Source organism: Gracilinanus agilis, chromosome 2, assembly GCF_016433145.1.
Source record: "Gracilinanus agilis isolate LMUSP501 chromosome 2, AgileGrace, whole genome shotgun sequence".
Lineage (NCBI taxonomy): Eukaryota > Metazoa > Chordata > Mammalia > Didelphimorphia > Didelphidae > Gracilinanus > Gracilinanus agilis.
Genome location: NC_058131.1, coordinates 693605058 through 693623019, shown reverse-complemented (window position 1 = coordinate 693623019; position 17962 = coordinate 693605058). Strand labels below are relative to the sequence as shown.

General features: G+C 46.2%; 2 protein-coding genes across 2 annotated transcripts in view; one reads left to right on the top strand and one right to left on the bottom strand.

The window, feature by feature from the left end:
• The first annotated feature begins 1829 nt into the window (after positions 1-1829).
• Positions 1830-16537, top strand: LOC123234394 (core histone macro-H2A.2). The gene is made up of 7 exons (XM_044660297.1): positions 1830-1865; positions 2903-3100; positions 3618-3728; positions 6530-6629; positions 10487-10576; positions 13631-13805; positions 15791-16537. The coding sequence occupies exons 1-7, from the start codon at positions 1830-1832 to the stop codon at positions 15954-15956; spliced, it is 876 nt and encodes a 291-aa protein (XP_044516232.1). The 3' UTR covers positions 15957-16537.
• Positions 16538-16608: 71 nt separating this feature from the next.
• AIFM2 (apoptosis inducing factor mitochondria associated 2) overlaps positions 16609-17962 on the bottom strand; it is a 41862-nt gene continuing 40508 nt past the window's right edge. Inside the window, exon 10 of the mRNA XM_044659174.1 lies at positions 16609-17591. The gene's annotated coding sequence lies outside the window, so the exon portion shown is untranslated. The remainder of the gene's footprint in view (positions 17592-17962) is intronic.

Genomic DNA, 17962 nt, shown 5'->3' with positions numbered 1-17962 from the left:
AAAGAATGCCCTATGACTGATTGTCAAAATTAGCCGACCAGAGTTCATTAGATGTGGAAAGAAGCCTTTACAAAGAGGGTATAACGAGAAGTTAGCATAAAATCTATCCTCCCTGAGAGTCTAGACCATATACTTCCTTTATGTATATATGGGGGGCCTCAAAAGTAAACTGTAATAGTATAAACACACATGTTCACACACATATAAACATACAGAGACATAGAGATGCAGAGACATATAGAGTTCCTGGGAAGAGTGGTCTCAAATTTCAAGAGCTCGGGTAACTCGAAGCATCTTCTCTTCCTTTGGGGAGCCCTTGTGAAGGTCCCCTTTGGTATATGCTGCTCTCTGATGGACTCGTGGGTCATGGCCTTGGTGGAGTCCTGAAGCTGCTTTTCCTCACTAGGTCTACTTTGCCCTCAACTCCTGACACAGATGCTGTCATCAACAACTTTTATTCCAGACATATAACTACCAATGCCAATGGGGAGTCCAAGCCTCCGAGCCTTTCAGAGCTCACAAGCCCCTCTACTTCCCCTTCCCTCTCCTCTATTCCAGAGGGTTCCCTCTCTGGGGCTTTCCTGGAGCTCTTTTTCCACTAGGCTGACTTGCTATTGGATTGTGGCATTCCATACTTGCCAAGCCCCAAAAGGAGTCACTCATTCTCTTCCATCAGCCACAAGCCATTTCCTATATGGCATCCTCTGCTCTCCTTCTCCCAAATGATGAAAGACTCAGTTTGACAATGGTTTATGCCTTTAATTGATTGATTCAGTAGAGTTATCTAGTAATTACTCACATCTAATTTAGATGTTTGATTGGTTGATTGATTCTGTTATTCAGTCATACCTGATATTAAGTGGAGTTGAAGGCTGTGGTACAAGCTTCTCATACGAGCATGAAATAATTTATCAAAAGCTTTATTAAAATCTAAGTATCCACAACATTCTCATTATCTAGCAGTTTAATCATCCTGTCCAAAAAGGAAATAAGGTTAGCATGGCATGTCCTATTCTTTTTTTGTTTTGTATTTATTTTTAATTTGAAATTTTTTATTTAATTAATTGATTTAGAATATTTTTCCACGGATACATGATTCATGTTCTTTCTCTCCCCTCCTCCCACCCCATCCCATAGCCAACACACAATTCCACTGGGTTTTCCATGTGTCATTGATCAAGACCTATTTACATATTATTAATATTTGCAGTCTATGTCCCCAATCATATCCCCAATGACCCATATGATCAAGCAGCCGTGTTTCTTCTGCGTTTCTACTCCCACAGTTCTTTCTCTGGATGTGGATAGCGTTCTTTCTCATAAGTCCCTCAGAAATGTTTTGGATCATTGCTTTGCTGCTAGTAGAAAAGTCCATTACATTTGATTATGCCATAGTGTAGCCGTCTCTATGTATAATGTTTTCCTAGTTCTGCTCCTTTCACTCTGCATCAATTCCTGGAGGTCTTTCCAGTTCACATGGAATTCCTCCAGTTCATTATTCCTTTTAGCACAATAGTATTCCATCACCAGCAGATACCACAATTTGTTGAGCCATTCCCCAATAGAAGAACATACCCTCATTTTCCAATTTTTTGCCACCACAAAGAGCACAGCTATAAATATTTTTGTACAAGTCTTTTTACTTATTATCTCTTTGGGGTATAAACCCAGCAGTGGTATGGCTGGGTCAAGGGGCAGGCAGTCTTTGCCCATAGTTCCAAATTGCCATCCAGAATGGTTGGATCAATTCACAACTCCACCAGCAATGCATTAATGTCTCAATTTTGCCACATCCCCTCCAACATTGGCATGTCCTATTCTTGATGAAGATGAGTTTGCTGCCATCTGATCCTCACAACATGCCTGTAAGGTGGTGCTTCAAGGGAAGGTTCCTTCTTTAAAGTAGTTACGCACAACTCTTGCCTTTGCCAAAGTCAGTCAAGGTTATTTCTTCTTGAATCCATCAACCTCTCCTATGGACCTTCCTTTTCTATAAAACTTTTTTGGCCTAGAATTAGAATTTCATTGGCAAAGGGAACTCCCAGTGGGGAAATTCCATCAGAAACTATAGTGTAACTTAAAGTCTTCAGGAGTTACCTTACCTAGAGTACACATAGAGCCAGCATGGATCAAAGACAAAACAAGAATCCAGATCGCCTTTCCTGTGAGCTCAGCTCTCTATCCTTTGTGTCACTGCCTCCTCTGACATGCTCTTCTCAGAAGATATCAATCAACAAACACCTATTAAATGCCTACTATGTGCCAGGCACTGTGCTAAGGGCTGTGAGTACAAAAAGAGGCAAAAGGTAGCCTCTGTCTTCAAGGAGCTCATGTCTGGAATTCTTTAGTCCCAGACAGCTCTTAAGGTTCAGTCTCTGTTCTAGGTCCTTCTTTAGCTTTGCTTCACATTCTGGTCCTGAGCATATGAAGATGATAACTGTAGGAAAGAGTGGTAACAGTTCAAGGAGGATAAAGCAATTCAAGTTGTGTATGTTGTCATCCCTTTGGAAAGGCAAAGAATAGAGGCAGGTGGGTGGCGCAATGAATAGAGTGCCAAGCCTGGAGTCAGGAAAAAACGGTTTCAAATCTGGCCTCAGATACTTCCTAGCTGTGTGACCCTGGGCAAATCACTTAACCTGGTTTGCCTAGTCCTTGCCCTTCTGTATTAGAGTTTTTACTAGGACAGAAAGTAAGGGCGAAGGAAGGAAGGAAGGAAGGAAGAAAAAAAAAAAGGAAGGAAGGAAGGAAGGAAGGAAGGAAGGAAGGAAGGAAGGAAGAAAGAAAGAAAAATGCTGAGAGTAGATAATGAGCATCCTTCCAAAGAAAGTCATCAAAAGATTCTGAACATCCAGAACTGGCAAAGCAAGCCTCCCGTACTATCTCCTGTACTTTCTCCCTTCAGCTGCTAAAAGGAGTGACCATCGCCAGTGGAGGAGTCCTGCCTAGGATTCATCCCGAGCTGTTGGCCAAAAAGCGAGGGGCCAAAGGCAAGTCTGAAACAATCCTTTCCCCTCCCCCAGAGAAGAGAGGGAGAAAATCAACTTCAAGCAAGAAGGGTGGAAAGAAAGCCAAAGCCGCCAAACCAAGGACATCCAAAAAGGTAAACTGAGAGCACAGTGTACCCTTGGGAGTATGTGGGAGAATGTGGTCAAATAGGAAAAGTTGAAAGATGGAGGCTTTGCCAGCTTCCTTGAAGGGCTAATGTATCTCAACACTGAAGATGGAGAATGTAACACGAGTGGAATAGAGAAATGTATCAGCCTTTAGATACTGAGAAAAGAAATGGGATTAAACCATTAAAACAGTCCCATTTCATAGGATCTAGGACTGGAAGGGACTTTAGAGATAATCTAGTTCAAACTTCATTTTACAAATGGGGAAACTGAGGCCCGGGGAAGCAAAAGTCCCGCATCAGGGCCAGAGCTAAGATTTAAATCTAAACTTTCTGACTCCAAACCCAATATGGATTCCCCTCCAGCAGGCTATCTCCCACCCCAAAGAAACAGAAGTATATATATGGTCACTTGCCCCAGCCACTGCTATTTGCCCTCACCGTATAGGAGGGAAAGGACTCGGCTTGTTTGTGATCTGTCTGTCCATCTGATTTCTGCCAACAGTCCAAAGCCAAGGATGGTGACAAAGAAGGAACCTCGAACTCCACTTCGGAAGATGGACCTGGAGATGGATTCACTATCCTTTCTTCCAAGAGTCTTGTTCTGGGGCAGAAGGTAATGAAAACCAATCATAATGTGAAGTTGTAAAAATAACTGGACTTTTATGACCTATTATTGATCAGCACCACGCCTCCTGCTTCAGTCCAGCTGAGCAGGGCTAGCCTTGAATTATTCATTTTTCTAAATGAGAACTACGGCAATCTCTGTCTTGTAAAAGCCAAAATTGCATTTGGTTTTTAAAGAGCGGAGCACACATTGGTCAGCCTGTGGGCAAAAGGAAAATGCATGTTAGACAGGTAAATAAATCAATCAGAATTGTGGCTTTCCTGGGAAACCTCCAGCCAGCTCTCTTTCCGTGCCCACAAAAAAAAAAAAAATGGGCTGCCTACAGGTCAGCCTTCTGCTCTTCGAGGTAATTAGTTTTTCTTTTGTTTGGTTTTGTTTTAAGAAAAGAAAGAAAATAGAAATATGTTTTATTAAACTTCCTTTGTGTTCGAAATTAATTATTCAATAGGAATTCAGCCTGCTCTCCTCTGGTCTTTGAAAAGAAAACAAATACATTTTAATCATCTTGGAGAACAAGAAAGCTGCACAGCCAAATATGCAAATTCAGATCCATGAATGTAAACTGAGAAGACAGTTTATCTAGCAAGTCAACTGGGGCATGAAATAAGATGCATTAGGAAGCCCAGTTAATCACTTCTTTGGGAGCAGGCTGTCAGCGCCATAGCCCAGAAAAGTTAGAAGGGATTTAGCCCTTCCAGATCATCTCCCCCAATCCTCCCGTTTAGAGACGAGGAGACAGATTGGGAGTTCTTGTCAGGGCTCACCCAGCTAATAAATGGCGGAGCTGGAAGGTGGCCCCCCACACACATCCGGCGCTCTTCCCTGCCGCCCCAGGAGGTTTGGGTCCTTCCCGGCCATAGCCGAGACCCCCATTCCGTGCAGTGGGATGCCATGGAGCACATCCTAAGGGCAGCTTCTTTCTCCATTTTCCTTAAAGACTTGCATAGACCCTGAGCTGTTCTCTCCGTTTCAGAAATTGGAAGAGAAAAAAAAATAAGAAGCTGGAGAGAGACCACACAGCCCCTGAAAGGCTGCTGGCGAGCTCTTTTGCTCTCTGTTAGTAGGAATTGGGACCCCTAATAGGAGCTCCCATTTCTCTGATGCACCGGACTTTGTGTGCAAAGTGTTTCCCCCCTGAGCACCCTGTGAGGAAGGACATGAGAACATTGTTGTTCCAATTTTACAAATAATAGTAGTAGTAGTAGTAGTAGTAGTAGTAGTAGTAGTAGTAGTAGTAGTAGTAGCAGCAGTAGTAGTAGTGGTAGTAGTAGTAGTAGTAATAAAAGTAGTAGTAACAGTAGCAGTAGCTATAGTAGTGGTAATAAGAGTCACGGGGTAGTAGTAATGGTAGTAGTAGTAGTAGTGGTGGTGGTGGTGGTAGTGGTAGTAGTAGTAGCAGCAGTGGGTAGTTATTAGTTATAATAATAGTAGTTGTAATAGCAATGGTGGTGGTGGTGGTAGTTGTAATAATAGTAGTAGTGGTGGTAGTAGTATAAGAATAATAGTGATGGTAGTGGGAGTAATCATAGTAGTGGTAGTAGTAATAGATGGGGGTGGTAGTAATAATAGTACTCGTGACAACTGGCAGCGAGAGAGCACTGAGATTTGCAAAGCCCTCCCCATTTATGACTTCCTTTGGACCTCACAACCATCCTGGAGTAGATATGACATGTATTATTGGAAGCAGTTAGGTAGCTCAGTGGCTAGAGTGTCAGCCCTATAGCAGGAAGACCTGAGTTCAAATCCAGCTGTAGACACTTGCTGTGTGACCCTGGGCAAGTCCCTTAATCTCCGCTCAGTTGTAAAATGGGGGTCATAACAGCACCGCTTCACAGTGTTGCTGTGAGGATCAGATGAGCTGATAATGGTAAAGTACTTAGCACAGTGCCTGGTATGTAGTAGCTACTTTACAAATGTTAGCTGTGATTATTATTATATTGTTATCGTTATTATTAATTTACAGATAGTAAATTCTTTTTAGGTGTCCAATGGATTAAAAATCCCAGAAATGGATTGGTTAAGGGGTTTGCCCTTGGGGAAAGTGTTGGAGCTGGGATTCAGATCTCCGGTTTCCTGAGTCCAAGACTCCAATCTTTTATGGAATGAGGGTGGAAAGTGACTTCTTTCTTCACACATAGATGAGATGACGGATGTGTGACCCAAAGGACAGAGAACTAGAAGGGACTATGGTCAGAGCCCCAGAGCTCTGGAAAGGAAAGCCATTTCTGCACATGTACAAGCTAGATCAAACTGTCTGTCTGCTCAGTGATGGGGGGGAAGAGAATTTGGAAATCAAAATTTTTTAATGTTAAAAACTTTTACATGTAATTGAAAAAAATATTTTTCATTTTTTTAAAAGTCATTTATTTGCTCTGCTGGGCTCTCCCGGGAGTGTCTGTGTATCTGGAGTAGGAGGGAGGGAGGAGCTGGAGTTGGGGAGAGAAGTAGACTGGCCAGTGGGGTACTTGATCAAAGATGGCGGCCAGGTGTTCTCTATGGAAACAAGATAGAAGCTCTACTGGAACACGGGGGGGATGGGGGGTTCTTTTCCCATTTGTGGCATGAGAGAGGCAGGAGTCATGCTTTCTTGGGCCCCGAGGAGAAAATACACCGAGCTTTGTAGCCAGTCAGAAGGTGAAATGCCCAAAGATCCCGAAACCCTTTGGTCCATAACCCTCGTCATTGAATCTCTGAGTATGAAGTTTCAGTAATGAATAGATGGGGAGGAAGCCAAGCCGCTTCCATTCCGGCTGAACGCTTTGTGTCTTTTCCCATTTCTCGTCCCACAGCTGTCCCTGACACAGAGTGACATCAGCCATATTGGCTCCATGAGAGTAGAGGGCATCGTCCACCCGACCACCGCAGAAATAGACCTCAAGGAAGACATAGGTAAGGCTCTGCGCAGAAATCCAGGTGGAGACCCAAAGGAGGGTGGCGGAAGAGCTGCCCAAAGAAATAGCCCCCATTTTGGAAGCCGAGCCAGAGCGGTCAGCCGTTTTAGTACGTAGCAAAATGACCACCTTTGCCACGCCGTCAGCATTTATGTGGGCAGATGCTTGGTCGGGAACTGCAGCACATTTTGTCTCCGCCTTCCAGTCTGTCATGTTCGCTCCTCTTCCCCATTGTGTAGCATTTCTCTTTATATTTCTAGCAATGCCTCTACCTTCTAGATAATTTCATTTAAAGTATCGAATCCACAGCATAATAAATCATGGACAGATATTAATAATCAGTAAGACTAATAAGTAATCCACAGTGCTAATAAAAAGAAACGGGCATCAAAAGAAATGTCAAGACGGTTGGAGGCTCATTTGTTTATTCAGGAAGCATTTATTAAGCACCGACTGTGTGCAAAGTGAGGATCGGTGTCTAATTGTGGATGGAGTGATGGCCTTGGAACACAGAAGACCCGGTTTCAGATCCCACCTCGGACACACACTTGGCTGGGTAGCGATGGCCCGGGCGCTTCAGCTCTCATGTCTATAGTCCAAAGACTCGCAATGTGCTTTCTTCATCATTTTATGAGCTGTATACTCTATGTAGTATTATTGGTTTTTTTAAACCCTTATCTTCTGTCTTAGTATCAATTCCAAGAAGAGTGGTAAGGGCTAGGCAATTGGGGCTAAATGACTTGCTCAGGGTCACACAGCTAGGAAGTCTCTGAGGCCAGATTTCTTTTAAACCCTCACCTTCCGCCTTAGAATCAATTCTGTGTATTGGTTCTAAGGCAGAAGAGTGGTAAGGGTAGGCCATGGGGGTCAAGTGACTTGTCCCAGGTCACACAGTGACCGGTGTCTGAGGCCAGATTTGAATTCAGGACCTCCCATCTCTGCGCCTGCTCTCAATCCACTGAGCCACCTAGCTGCCCAAAGAATAGATATTATCCTGCCCATCTTACAGATGAAGAAACTGAGGCTCAGAGAGTTTAGGTGGCCAACACTGGTAAGCTAGGAAACATTGAAGCTTGGAACTGGACTCCAGGTCTGAAGGTCTTGTGGACTCATTTAGAAGAGCAAAACCCATTTGGGAATCATGGCTTGATTTGAAATGGCAGTTGATGAGTAGTTGTGAAAATAAGCCATCCTCCTAAGATGGCAGATAGTATGATAATATTTTATGTGTTCTCCTTAGCCCTTCTGCTAATTTAGGGTTAAATCAGCGTAGAGGAGGCATCATTATAACCTTCAGCATATAAGGAGCTAATTACAGGTTGATAACCAAACCACATAAAAGCATTAGAAACATCAGAGCAAGAAGGGGCCTTTAAAGGTCATGTGGTGGGGCAGCTGGTAGCTCAGTGGAATGAGAGCCAGGCCTAGAGACAGGAGGTCCTGGGTTCAAATCCGGCCTCAGACACTTCCCAGCTGTGTGACCCTGGGCAAGTCACTTGACCCCCATTGCCTACCCTTACCAATCTTCCACCAAGGAACTAATACACAGAAAGTTAAGGGTTAAAAAAAAAAAATCATGTGGTCCAGGGATTCTTAACCCCCAGAGGGATCATCCATGGATACATTTCAGAGGGTCCATGAATTTGGATGGGAAAAAAGTACATCTTTATTTTCACCAACCCCTAATTAAAATTGAGCCTTTCCTTCAATTATTTAGAAATAACATCATGATGATGACAGCTAGCATTTCTATAGTCCCTAGGCTAGTGATTTACAAATATTTTCCTATTTGGTGCTTGCAGCACTCTGGGAATTAAATGCTATTATTATCTTCCTTTTACAGTTGAGGAAACTAAGGCAAATAGAGGTTAAATGGCTTGACCATGATCACACAGCCAGTAAGTGTGAGGCAGAATTTGAATTCAGGTCTTCCATCACTCCATTCTGATTCTGATATACATGATTCTGAGAAAGGTAAGGTTAAGAAATCTTGGTCTAAACCAGCCTCTTCAGATTATCAGTGAGAAAAAGAGCTCAGAAAGTGATTTGACTTGCCCATGGTCAGTCACAAAACTACAATTCTCAATTCAATTCATTTCCCAAATTCTAAACTGAAGGTTGATCCTAAGAAAAAGTGCTGGAATAATGAGCATTATTAAATCTTTCCCAATAGGACCCATCTGCAGGGGATGGCTTTATCTCATGGCAGAGTACAGACTAGATGAAGAATTGCCTTCTGGTCCAAAGTCCCTGAGATGCTCTCCTTAATGAACTTTGGCTTGGGCGTCCGAGGACACAGGTTCCAATCCTAAACTGCTACTGAGTACTCTCGTGACTTTTGAGCAAGTCCCTCTTAGGGTCTTATTTCCATCACCTCTAAAGTGTGGGGGTTGACTTAGATCGTCTCTAAGGCCCCCCCCATCCCACTCCAAAACCCTGGGATGCTGCTCTACAGAGATGTGATATATACACCTTCACGTCCAGTCAGTGTCACCTGCTTTGGTCAGCCCATCATCAGAAAAGATTTATTAATCACCTGCTGTGTGTCAGGCACTGTGCTAAGTGCTGGTGATACAAAGAGAGTCAAAAGACGGTCTCTGCCCTCCAGGGGATCACATTCTAGGAGACAACATGTAGAAAAGGAGATGTGTCATGGAGGGTACCGCCCTACGTGTGGTTTTCTGCCAGATCTGTGACTGCCCCAGTGTAGGAGAACCCTCTGCTCCTTCGGCTAGCTAACCCTTCACACCTTAGGGGATGTCTTCACTCCTAGGGCCAGAAGCAATCAGTAGCCAATCTCTTGTAGCAGGATTCTTGTCTGGATCCAACATTAGAAGGAGACAAACATTTGTTAAATTCCTACTATGTGCCAGGCACTGCACTAAGTGCTTTACAGTATTCTCCCCCTCAACCCTGAGAGTTAGGCGCTATTATTATCTTTTTACAGTTGAGAAACTGAGGCAGACAGAGGTTTAGTGGCTGGTCTAGGGAATCACAGCTGGTAATTGCCTGAGGCACGATTTGAACTCAGGTCTTCCTAAATCCAACTCTGCTGTACCAAACCTCTAGGAGACTATTGGAAAACAAAGATGAAAAATAACATAATTCCTTCCCACTGGGGAGGTACCAGGCATACCCAAGCAGGCATACTATGTGGTCAAAGAAAACTTAGGGCAAAAGGGAAATCTGGATGAAATGCTCTTAGAAAACTTGCAAAGGGAGAGGCCGCCTCCCCCGGGGCTTCAGTCTTGGGGAATTTCATGAACAAAGTGACCTCAAATGAGATGACATTTTGTCACAAACCTTCGAACGCTGCATAAACATTAGCTGTGATTAGCTATCATTGTGGAAGCAGCAGCAGAAGACAGAGTGAGGCTGGGAAATGTCAAGGCCCATTTCGTACATCCAGGTAGGGCATCCGACAGGGCAGAATGGCATTAAGCATGGGCAGGGCTTGGCTCATTCTTCCTTATAACCCACATGTTTGAATCTAGGTCTTTCCAGCCCCGTTAGACTATATGTCGACTCTTGGAGAGAGCGGTTGGTGTCAGAGCTACAGAGCCCTCCCTGCACATAGTAGGGCTTTATCCAATATTCGTTGAAGTGAAGAAGGTTCTTTTGACCCTTTTGACACAAAACTACTTTGAAGGAGGTCTCAAGGTGCGCCTGTCTTGTACTGATGGCCCATCTTTAATGAGCAGAGCCATATGGAGGTTCCTGTGTGCTAACCTGAAATTCCCAGCCTGCTTTTTTGTTCTTCTGACCTACGGAAGAAACATCGGCTTGTTTCTCCTTCTTTCTTCCAGTGTGTTTTCAGGAAGGGGCAAAAGGATTTCTCTCTTTTCTCCTTTGCAGGGAAAGCTTTGGAAAAAGCTGGTGGGAAGGAATTCCTGGAGACTGTCAAGGAACTGCGCAAATCCCAAGGACCTTTGGAAGTGGCTGAAGGTAAAAGCTACCCCAGACTCCCACCTCCATCCTACATGCACGCAGTAGGGCAGCATGGGGGCAGCGTGCTGGAAATCCTTCCTCTTAGTTCAATTGAATCCATGTGGACTTGAGCCTGGATTTCTACAAATTGGCATGGCTGGCAGCCCTTTCCTTAGTGCCATCTGAGGTCTCTGCTTTACGCTTCCCCAGCCCCACAGGGTTCTCCCTCACTTCTCAGGACATGGCTGACACAGAAGACTCAGTCACCCAAGAGGTGTTTTCATGGAAAGAACCCAGGCCTAGAGATAGGAGATCCTGGGTTCCAATCTGGCCTCAGACACTTCCTAGCTGTGTGACCCTGGGCAAGTCACTTAACCCCCGTTGCCTAGCCCTTACCACTCTTCTGCCTTGGAACCAATACATAATATTGATTCTAAGATGGAAGGTGAGGGTTTAAAAAAAAAGAACCTCAAATTTGGAGTTCAAACCTAGAACTCCAACTTTGTGACTTTGGGCAAGGTAGGTCACGTGTCTCAGACAGTGTCCTCCTCTGGCGATCACCCAGTTCTCTTCAGCTCCAATCTATGACCTGCATTTTGTTTATGAAATAAGACACAAAGGCTCCCTGTCTTTATAATATCCAAAGCCTGAGTCTGCTTTGCAAGTCAGGCCCATGCTATTGATTGGAGTGGTTAGTCAATAAGCATTTATTCTGCACCAACTGTGTGCCAAGTACTATGACAAGTCCTGGGAATACAAGGAAAGGCAAAAGACAAAATTCTGATGCCAGATTCATGTGCCCAGCTGCATTCTCCCTGAAAGAATTCAGTGGCCTCATTGTGATAGTTTTTATTTCCATATTTAAGGCCCTATGAGAAGTTAAATTTTGTTCATCAATCTTGACTCATAATTCTATAACAGTGTCTGCAAAGCATTTTTCTCACAGCTATTCTGGAATAGGTGGAAATATTAGAGCCATTTTACAGATAAGGACATTGAGGAGCAAAGATGTTAAGTGTCCCTTCTCACAAGCTAAAGTCCCCTTACTGTATCAGACTGGATTGGACCAACATTGTCAGCATGTGGTAGAACATTTCTGACTCAGGGACAGCTGGGTGGCTCAGAGAATAGAGAACCAGTCCTGGAGAGGGGAGGTCCCAAGTTTAAATCTGGCCTCAGATACTTCCCAGCTGTGTGATCCTGGGCAAGTCACTTAACCCCCATTGCCCAGCCCTTACCTCTCTTACCTTAGAACCAGTATACAGTAGGGGCTTTAATTTTGTAAAATATTTTACAAATTTCATAAATTAGCATCACATTTATTAATATATAGTTATGTATAAATATTAACATATAATTCTTATAGGAATCTATTTATAATAAATTAATAAATATTTGATTTCATAATTGGTGGTCTTTGTCATAAATTAATAGAATGAATTCTGTGCTAGCACCCTCTGACATTCAATGACTGGCACCGGGCAGTGGTGGGGACTCAAAGTCTGGACGACTCCCATTGTGCCAGGCCATGTTATAGAGCAGTCTCCAAGGGGGCAGACCATTCCCTCTGCAACAATACCAGCTGCCCCATAAGCCAGCCTGAACACGCCTGAGGCCAAGTCTGTAGGACAGGGCTCTGAATATGAAGGCGCCCAGCCCCAAGCTCTGTCAGCAGACTGCAGGGATGCTGCCCATGAGCACTCCCATCTCCTTACCACTCTCGAGGACTTTTCCACCTCTCCTAGGAACAGCACAATATTCCAAGACTTTACTGTTCAGAAAACTGGTAAGAGTTTCTGAACATACAATGTGTGACTCTGGGTTGTAAGGAAGTTCCTAAAAGTCACACATAGAAATTAGTCTGATTAGAGGCAGTAGACTGCTGGACCTCCAGTATGTAATAGAATGGTCACGCAAGGCAAATCACTTGCCCCTGAGTTTACTTCTTCATCTATAAATAAGGGAGTAAGGTTGAAAAATCTCTAAGAAGGGTAGCTAGGCTGCTCAGTGGATTGAGAGTCAAGGCTAGAGGGGGTTAAATGACTTGCCCAGGGTCCACACAGCTAGGAAGTGTCTGAAGCCAGAACTGGACTAGGGATGAGGAGTCTCCCAGACTCTAGACCTGGCATAGCTTCTGCACAATGTTTAGGAAAGTAGACTGTAAGCTCCCTCCCCAGAAGTAGGGGCAGTTTCATTCTTGTCTTTGTACTCTCCATGCCTAGGCTCAGGGCCTTGATAAATATCTTTAGAACTGAACTGAAGGGAAAAGAGTTCAAATGAGATTATATAAAATTTATATATATATATGCATATATATGATTATACAAAAATCATATGCAAAGAAGGAAATGTGAATTGTATGCTAATATCCTAACAACCTATTACCTGCCTTCTTGGGGAGGGGGGAGGTGTGGAAGAGATGAGGGAAGAAAAAGAATGAGGCAGAAATTTGGGAACAGAGCTAATATGAGGATTTGTTTCTCTCGGATAGCATATTTATTATAATGTATTACAAATGTGTGATTTATTAACATAATAATTACATATGATTATATTATATATCATTTATACATTACGGTTAAATATAAATGTTATATAAGATATAAATACTATATTATTATTAAATGATATATGATGCAAATTATCATTTATAACAAATCACATATGTTATGTAGAAAAAGTAAAATAAATGGTAACAAAAAAATTTACTGTACCATGTAAGATATGGAAAAAGAGGAAAGGATTTGTTTCGTGAATCCAGATTTGTTCAGCCTCTATCAGAAGGGTCTCCACTAGCTGAAACAGTTTGAGCTCTCAGGAAGCTAAGTTCAGTGCTAGGGGAGAAGCCTGGATATCATACCTGTAGGGGAGGTGGGAGGAGACCCTGGACAGGCCAGGAGAGCAATGAGGAGGTGTCTGGATATGCTGGTAGCAGGCGCCACTCCTTGCACTCCAAGCATCCTGCCTCCTACCCACCTCCTGCGCTGGCTCATTTCAGGGTCTCTCCCAGGTTTGGGACGAGGATCTGAGACCTCACCTGAGCCTTTTTCTCACTCTCTGTATGTGTATTAGCCATTGTCAGCCAGTCCAGTGGCCTGGCGGCCAAGTTCGTTATCCACTGTCACATCCCCCAGTGGGGCTCCGAGAAATGCGAGGAACAGCTTGAAGAGACCATCAAGAACTGTTTGTCCGCTGCAGAGGACAAGAAGCTCAAGTCGGTGGCGTTCCCACCCTTCCCCAGCGGCAGGTAAGAGCCCCTGTCTGGTCATGCCCTCCCTTATGAGTTAGATGTCAGGCATGCCCAGGGATTCTTAGCACCTTTATACGTGTACCAGAACAAAGGTCTCCACTAAGAGTTGGGTCCAAGACAGCACTCAGGGTCAGCTTTGAAAACATACAGATAGGGGGCAGCTGGGTAGCCCAGTGGATTGAGAGCCAGGCCTAGAGACGGGAGGTCCTAGGTTCAAACCCGGCCTCAGCCACTTCCCAGCTGTGTGACCCTGGGCAAGTCACTTGACCCCCATTGCCCACCCTTACCACTCTTCCACCTATGAGACAATACACTGAAGTACAAGGGTTAAAAAAAAAAAAAAAAAAAAAAAAACATACAGATGGGGGCAGCTGGGTGGTTCAACAGAGAGAGGGCCAGGCCTAGAGGTCTTGGGTTCAAATGTGCCTCAGACACTACCTAGCTGGGTGATGCTCGGCAAGGCTCTTAGCCCCAGTGCCCAGCCCTTGTGGCTCTTCTGCCTTGGCACCCATACACAGTATGGATTCTAAGGCACACAGGTACCCCCCAGCTCCGGAATCCCCATAAGGCAGCAGGGGCTCATTATCCTGGAATTCCGACGTTCCCCCCCCCTGCATTTGAATGGCATTTAGAGAAGAGGAAAGGGACGGTTCTGTCCGGTAGGAGTCCTCGGAAGCCGAGTCTTCCTGAGCCCCGGGAGGGCAGCAGACCCCATCTGACGGAACATTCCGGGCCCTGGCCACAGAAAGGGGGAACGGTATGGCTACACAGAACGATTCTCAGACCAAGACGCCCAGAGCGACCCTGCCGGCTCCAGAAACGTCCTTAACACACGCTCTCTCGGCTCTCCCAGTCCCAGAGGCGGCCCCGGCTCTGGCCAGGGAAAGGTTCCCTCCTCGGGTCTGGGGCCCACACGGAGCGGAGGCTGGCTGGGAGCGTCTCCTCACCCCGAGCTTCGCCTCAGGACCCTCATTAAACCCTCGGGACCAAAAGCTACCCCGAGGAGCCCGAGGTACGGGGCTGGAGGTCTGGGTCGGAATCCCAGCAGCGCCCCTAGCGGCTGCGTGAGCTCCAGCAACTGCGCAGGAAAGCAGAGACATGGCAGCCCGGGCGGCTGCAGCTCGGAGCATCCTGCGGCTACTAGGCCGTGACGTCATCAGACTGAGACTCGCCTCTCGGTGGCTCTAGATTGGGGGGAGGGGCACGAGCTGGGGTTCACTGGCCAAGGGGGCTCCCAGTGAGGAGGGGATGCTCCGTGCCGCAGTGGGGTGCAAAGTTCCAGACTTCGGAGAAAGGGGACGTCGCTAAGGCGGAAAATATCCGTATTTTATTCTTCTTGCCTTTTCAATGGCGGGGGAGGGGGAGAATTTAGAATAGAAAATAAAATGGAACCAAAAACAAAGGCTAAAGAGGCCGGATTTGGTCCTGGCTCCGCCAGTGAGCAGCCCAGTGCTGAGGCCGTCCCTCTGCCTCAAATGCAAGTAAAAATAATAATACTATTTGGACTGGCCGCCAGATAAACCCTTTGAATTAAGCTACTAGGATTCTCTTCCTGGATTTCCCTTTCTCTGGCCTGTGGGATTATAGAGGCCTAGGCTGGAAGATCTAGAGATGGGAGGTCCTGGGTTCAAATGTAGCCTCGGATGCTTTTGAGTCCCGTAACCCCCATTGCCTATCCTTTCCCACTCAGCTGCCTTAGAACAATACACAGTATTAGTTCTAAAACAGAAGGGTTAAAAAAAAGAAAAAAGTTCTCTAGGCTGGTGCCCCCCTTTTACAGAAGAGTAAACCGAGGCCTAGGGAGGAGAAGGGAGAGCCGAAGAGGCTGTCCCGCTTGGTCCGGGCCCAGGGCAGCCGTCCTCAGTGCCCAGGCACCAGTGTTGTGGACACACACACACACACACACACACACACACACACACACCCCAGCTCCCCTGGCCCACCGCCTCCCCTCAGCCTCTTTCCTCCTTCCTCTTTTCCAGAAACTGCTTTCCCAAACAGACGGCGGCCCAGGTCACCCTCAAGGCCATCTCGGCCCACTTCGACGACTCGAGCTCCTCGTCCCTGAAGAACGTCTACTTCCTGCTTTTTGACAGTGAGAGCATCGGCGTCTACGTGCAGGAAATGGCCAAGCTGGACATCAAGTAAAGCCCCGAAGCGGAGACCCTCATTGTTGCCCCCTCTGCGGGGTCCGAAGAAGATTCAGCTTGGAATGAGAGTCAGGCATTGATTTAAAAAAAATGAGGAAGGGAGAGGGTGGGAGATGGAGGCAGCCCCATTGGATGGAGATGGAGCGCTCCCCAACATGAAGAGGGGGGAAGCGGTTGGCGCTGTCGCCGATACTAGCCCTCCATGCAAGGTGCCCACCGCCCCCATTTTCTATTCACCTTAACTATCCTCCGTCCCACATTATCCCGGCCCCCCTCCGGGATTGCTACGCGTGTGTCTTCTTGTCATTTTAGAACTTATTTTCCAAGGACAGACCTCGTTTTAGATTTGTAGCATTGACTTTTACAGGCAAAAAAAAAAAAAAAAAAAAAACCTTTCAAAATTCTTTAAAAAAAAATCTTCTGTTCCTCTTTCTTTTTCCAAGAGGGGAGGGCATGACAAATGACTTTGGTTTTGTCTGTTGTCTACATTCCATGTCGGAAAGAAAAATCTGAAAGACATTTTTCACTTGGTGCTTTTTCTCAAATATGTTTTCTCCCCCCTAATAATCTCTGTAACTTCTTATGATGTTTCTCTTCAGGCTTGTTTGTTTTTTAAGGAAAAAAGAAAAAAAAGGCAAAAAGATATTGAGTCCTTCTTCTGACACTCAATTTTATTGCAACCAATTTTGTAATTTCCCCAAATCGGAACGTCATTTCATGGTGTCGGCGCATGGGACAGGATGCTGGCCCGGAGAGAGCCCCGGAGGAAGGACTCCCACCTCCCCAGTGGCCCTTAGCAGCTTCCACTAGAAGTGTCTGTCGGGCCAGCCAAGCCTCCTTTGAGGCCTTCTGTGGAAAGGAGGATGGTGAAAGGGGGTACAATGAGTAGATCTGGCTCGTCCTCGGCCACAGTTAGCTTGGAGAAGCTGCTTCGCTGCTGGGTCTCATAAAATGGGGGCGGGGGTCCCTAGAGGCCATCTAAGCCCACTTCTGGGGCCTGCCAGGGGTTGGGGGTGGCCTCCTCGGTGAGTGGCTATTCCAGCAGGGTCATGAGAAGCCAGTCCGGGATGGTCCGGAGCACTCCGAGCCTTTGGCAAAGGAGAAGCAGCCAGAGGAAGCCGAAGCCGAGACGCTTCCTCTATGCTGAAGCCAATGACCGTTCCGTGTCGGCCACACAGTTCTCTTGTTGTGCAAACCTGACAGAAAGGATTCGGAAAGACAAATGAGGGGTGGAAACCTGCAGCCGAATATCCGGGGCTCTAGTAGACCCCAAAGGAGGCTGATGGGGGTGCACGGACGGCCTGAGCCCCGGAGGGCTGCAGGACAGAGCTGGAAGAGCATCCAGATCTCTGAAGCCCCATCCAGGGTTCTTTCCACCCCTCACACTGGCTGAGAATCCGTGTTGGCTCCTGAAGTCCCAGGTCAGGGCTGGGCCGGCTGGAGGCCTCCATCCAGGGAATGAGTGTATAATAGTGTATAATAGGTCAAGGACCATTTTGTTGTGCTGATCGGCAGCCGGTGCTGCTCTAATATTGAACGTCCCTCCTGCAAAGACTTTTGAGTTCCTCTTCGTGTTGGGGTGTTGACCGTGGAGTCTCCGGAGGTTCCCCCACAGGATGGAGCTCTGAAGGTCCTACAGAGAGGGAAAGGCTTTGAGCTGAAGGGCTGGGGAGGGCAGCGACTCCCGGGACCCCTCTGGGCTGAGAATAGAGCCTCGGCCTTATGACCAAAGGCTGGCACACAGGAAGGGGGGACCGCGGTAATGGCCAAACCATCATAGGGAGGCACAGGAAGGGAGAAAAAAGAGAACCCCCCCCCAGTGTAAGGAGGCACAGGGAGAAAAAAGAGACTCCCTAGTGTAAGGAGGCCCAGGGAGAAAAAAGAGACCCCCCCCTAGTATAAGGAGGCCCAGGGAGAAAAAAAGAGACTCCCCAGTGTAAGGAGGCACGGGGAGAAAAAAGAGACCCCCCCCCCCAGTGTAAGGAGGCCCAGGGAGAAAAAAGA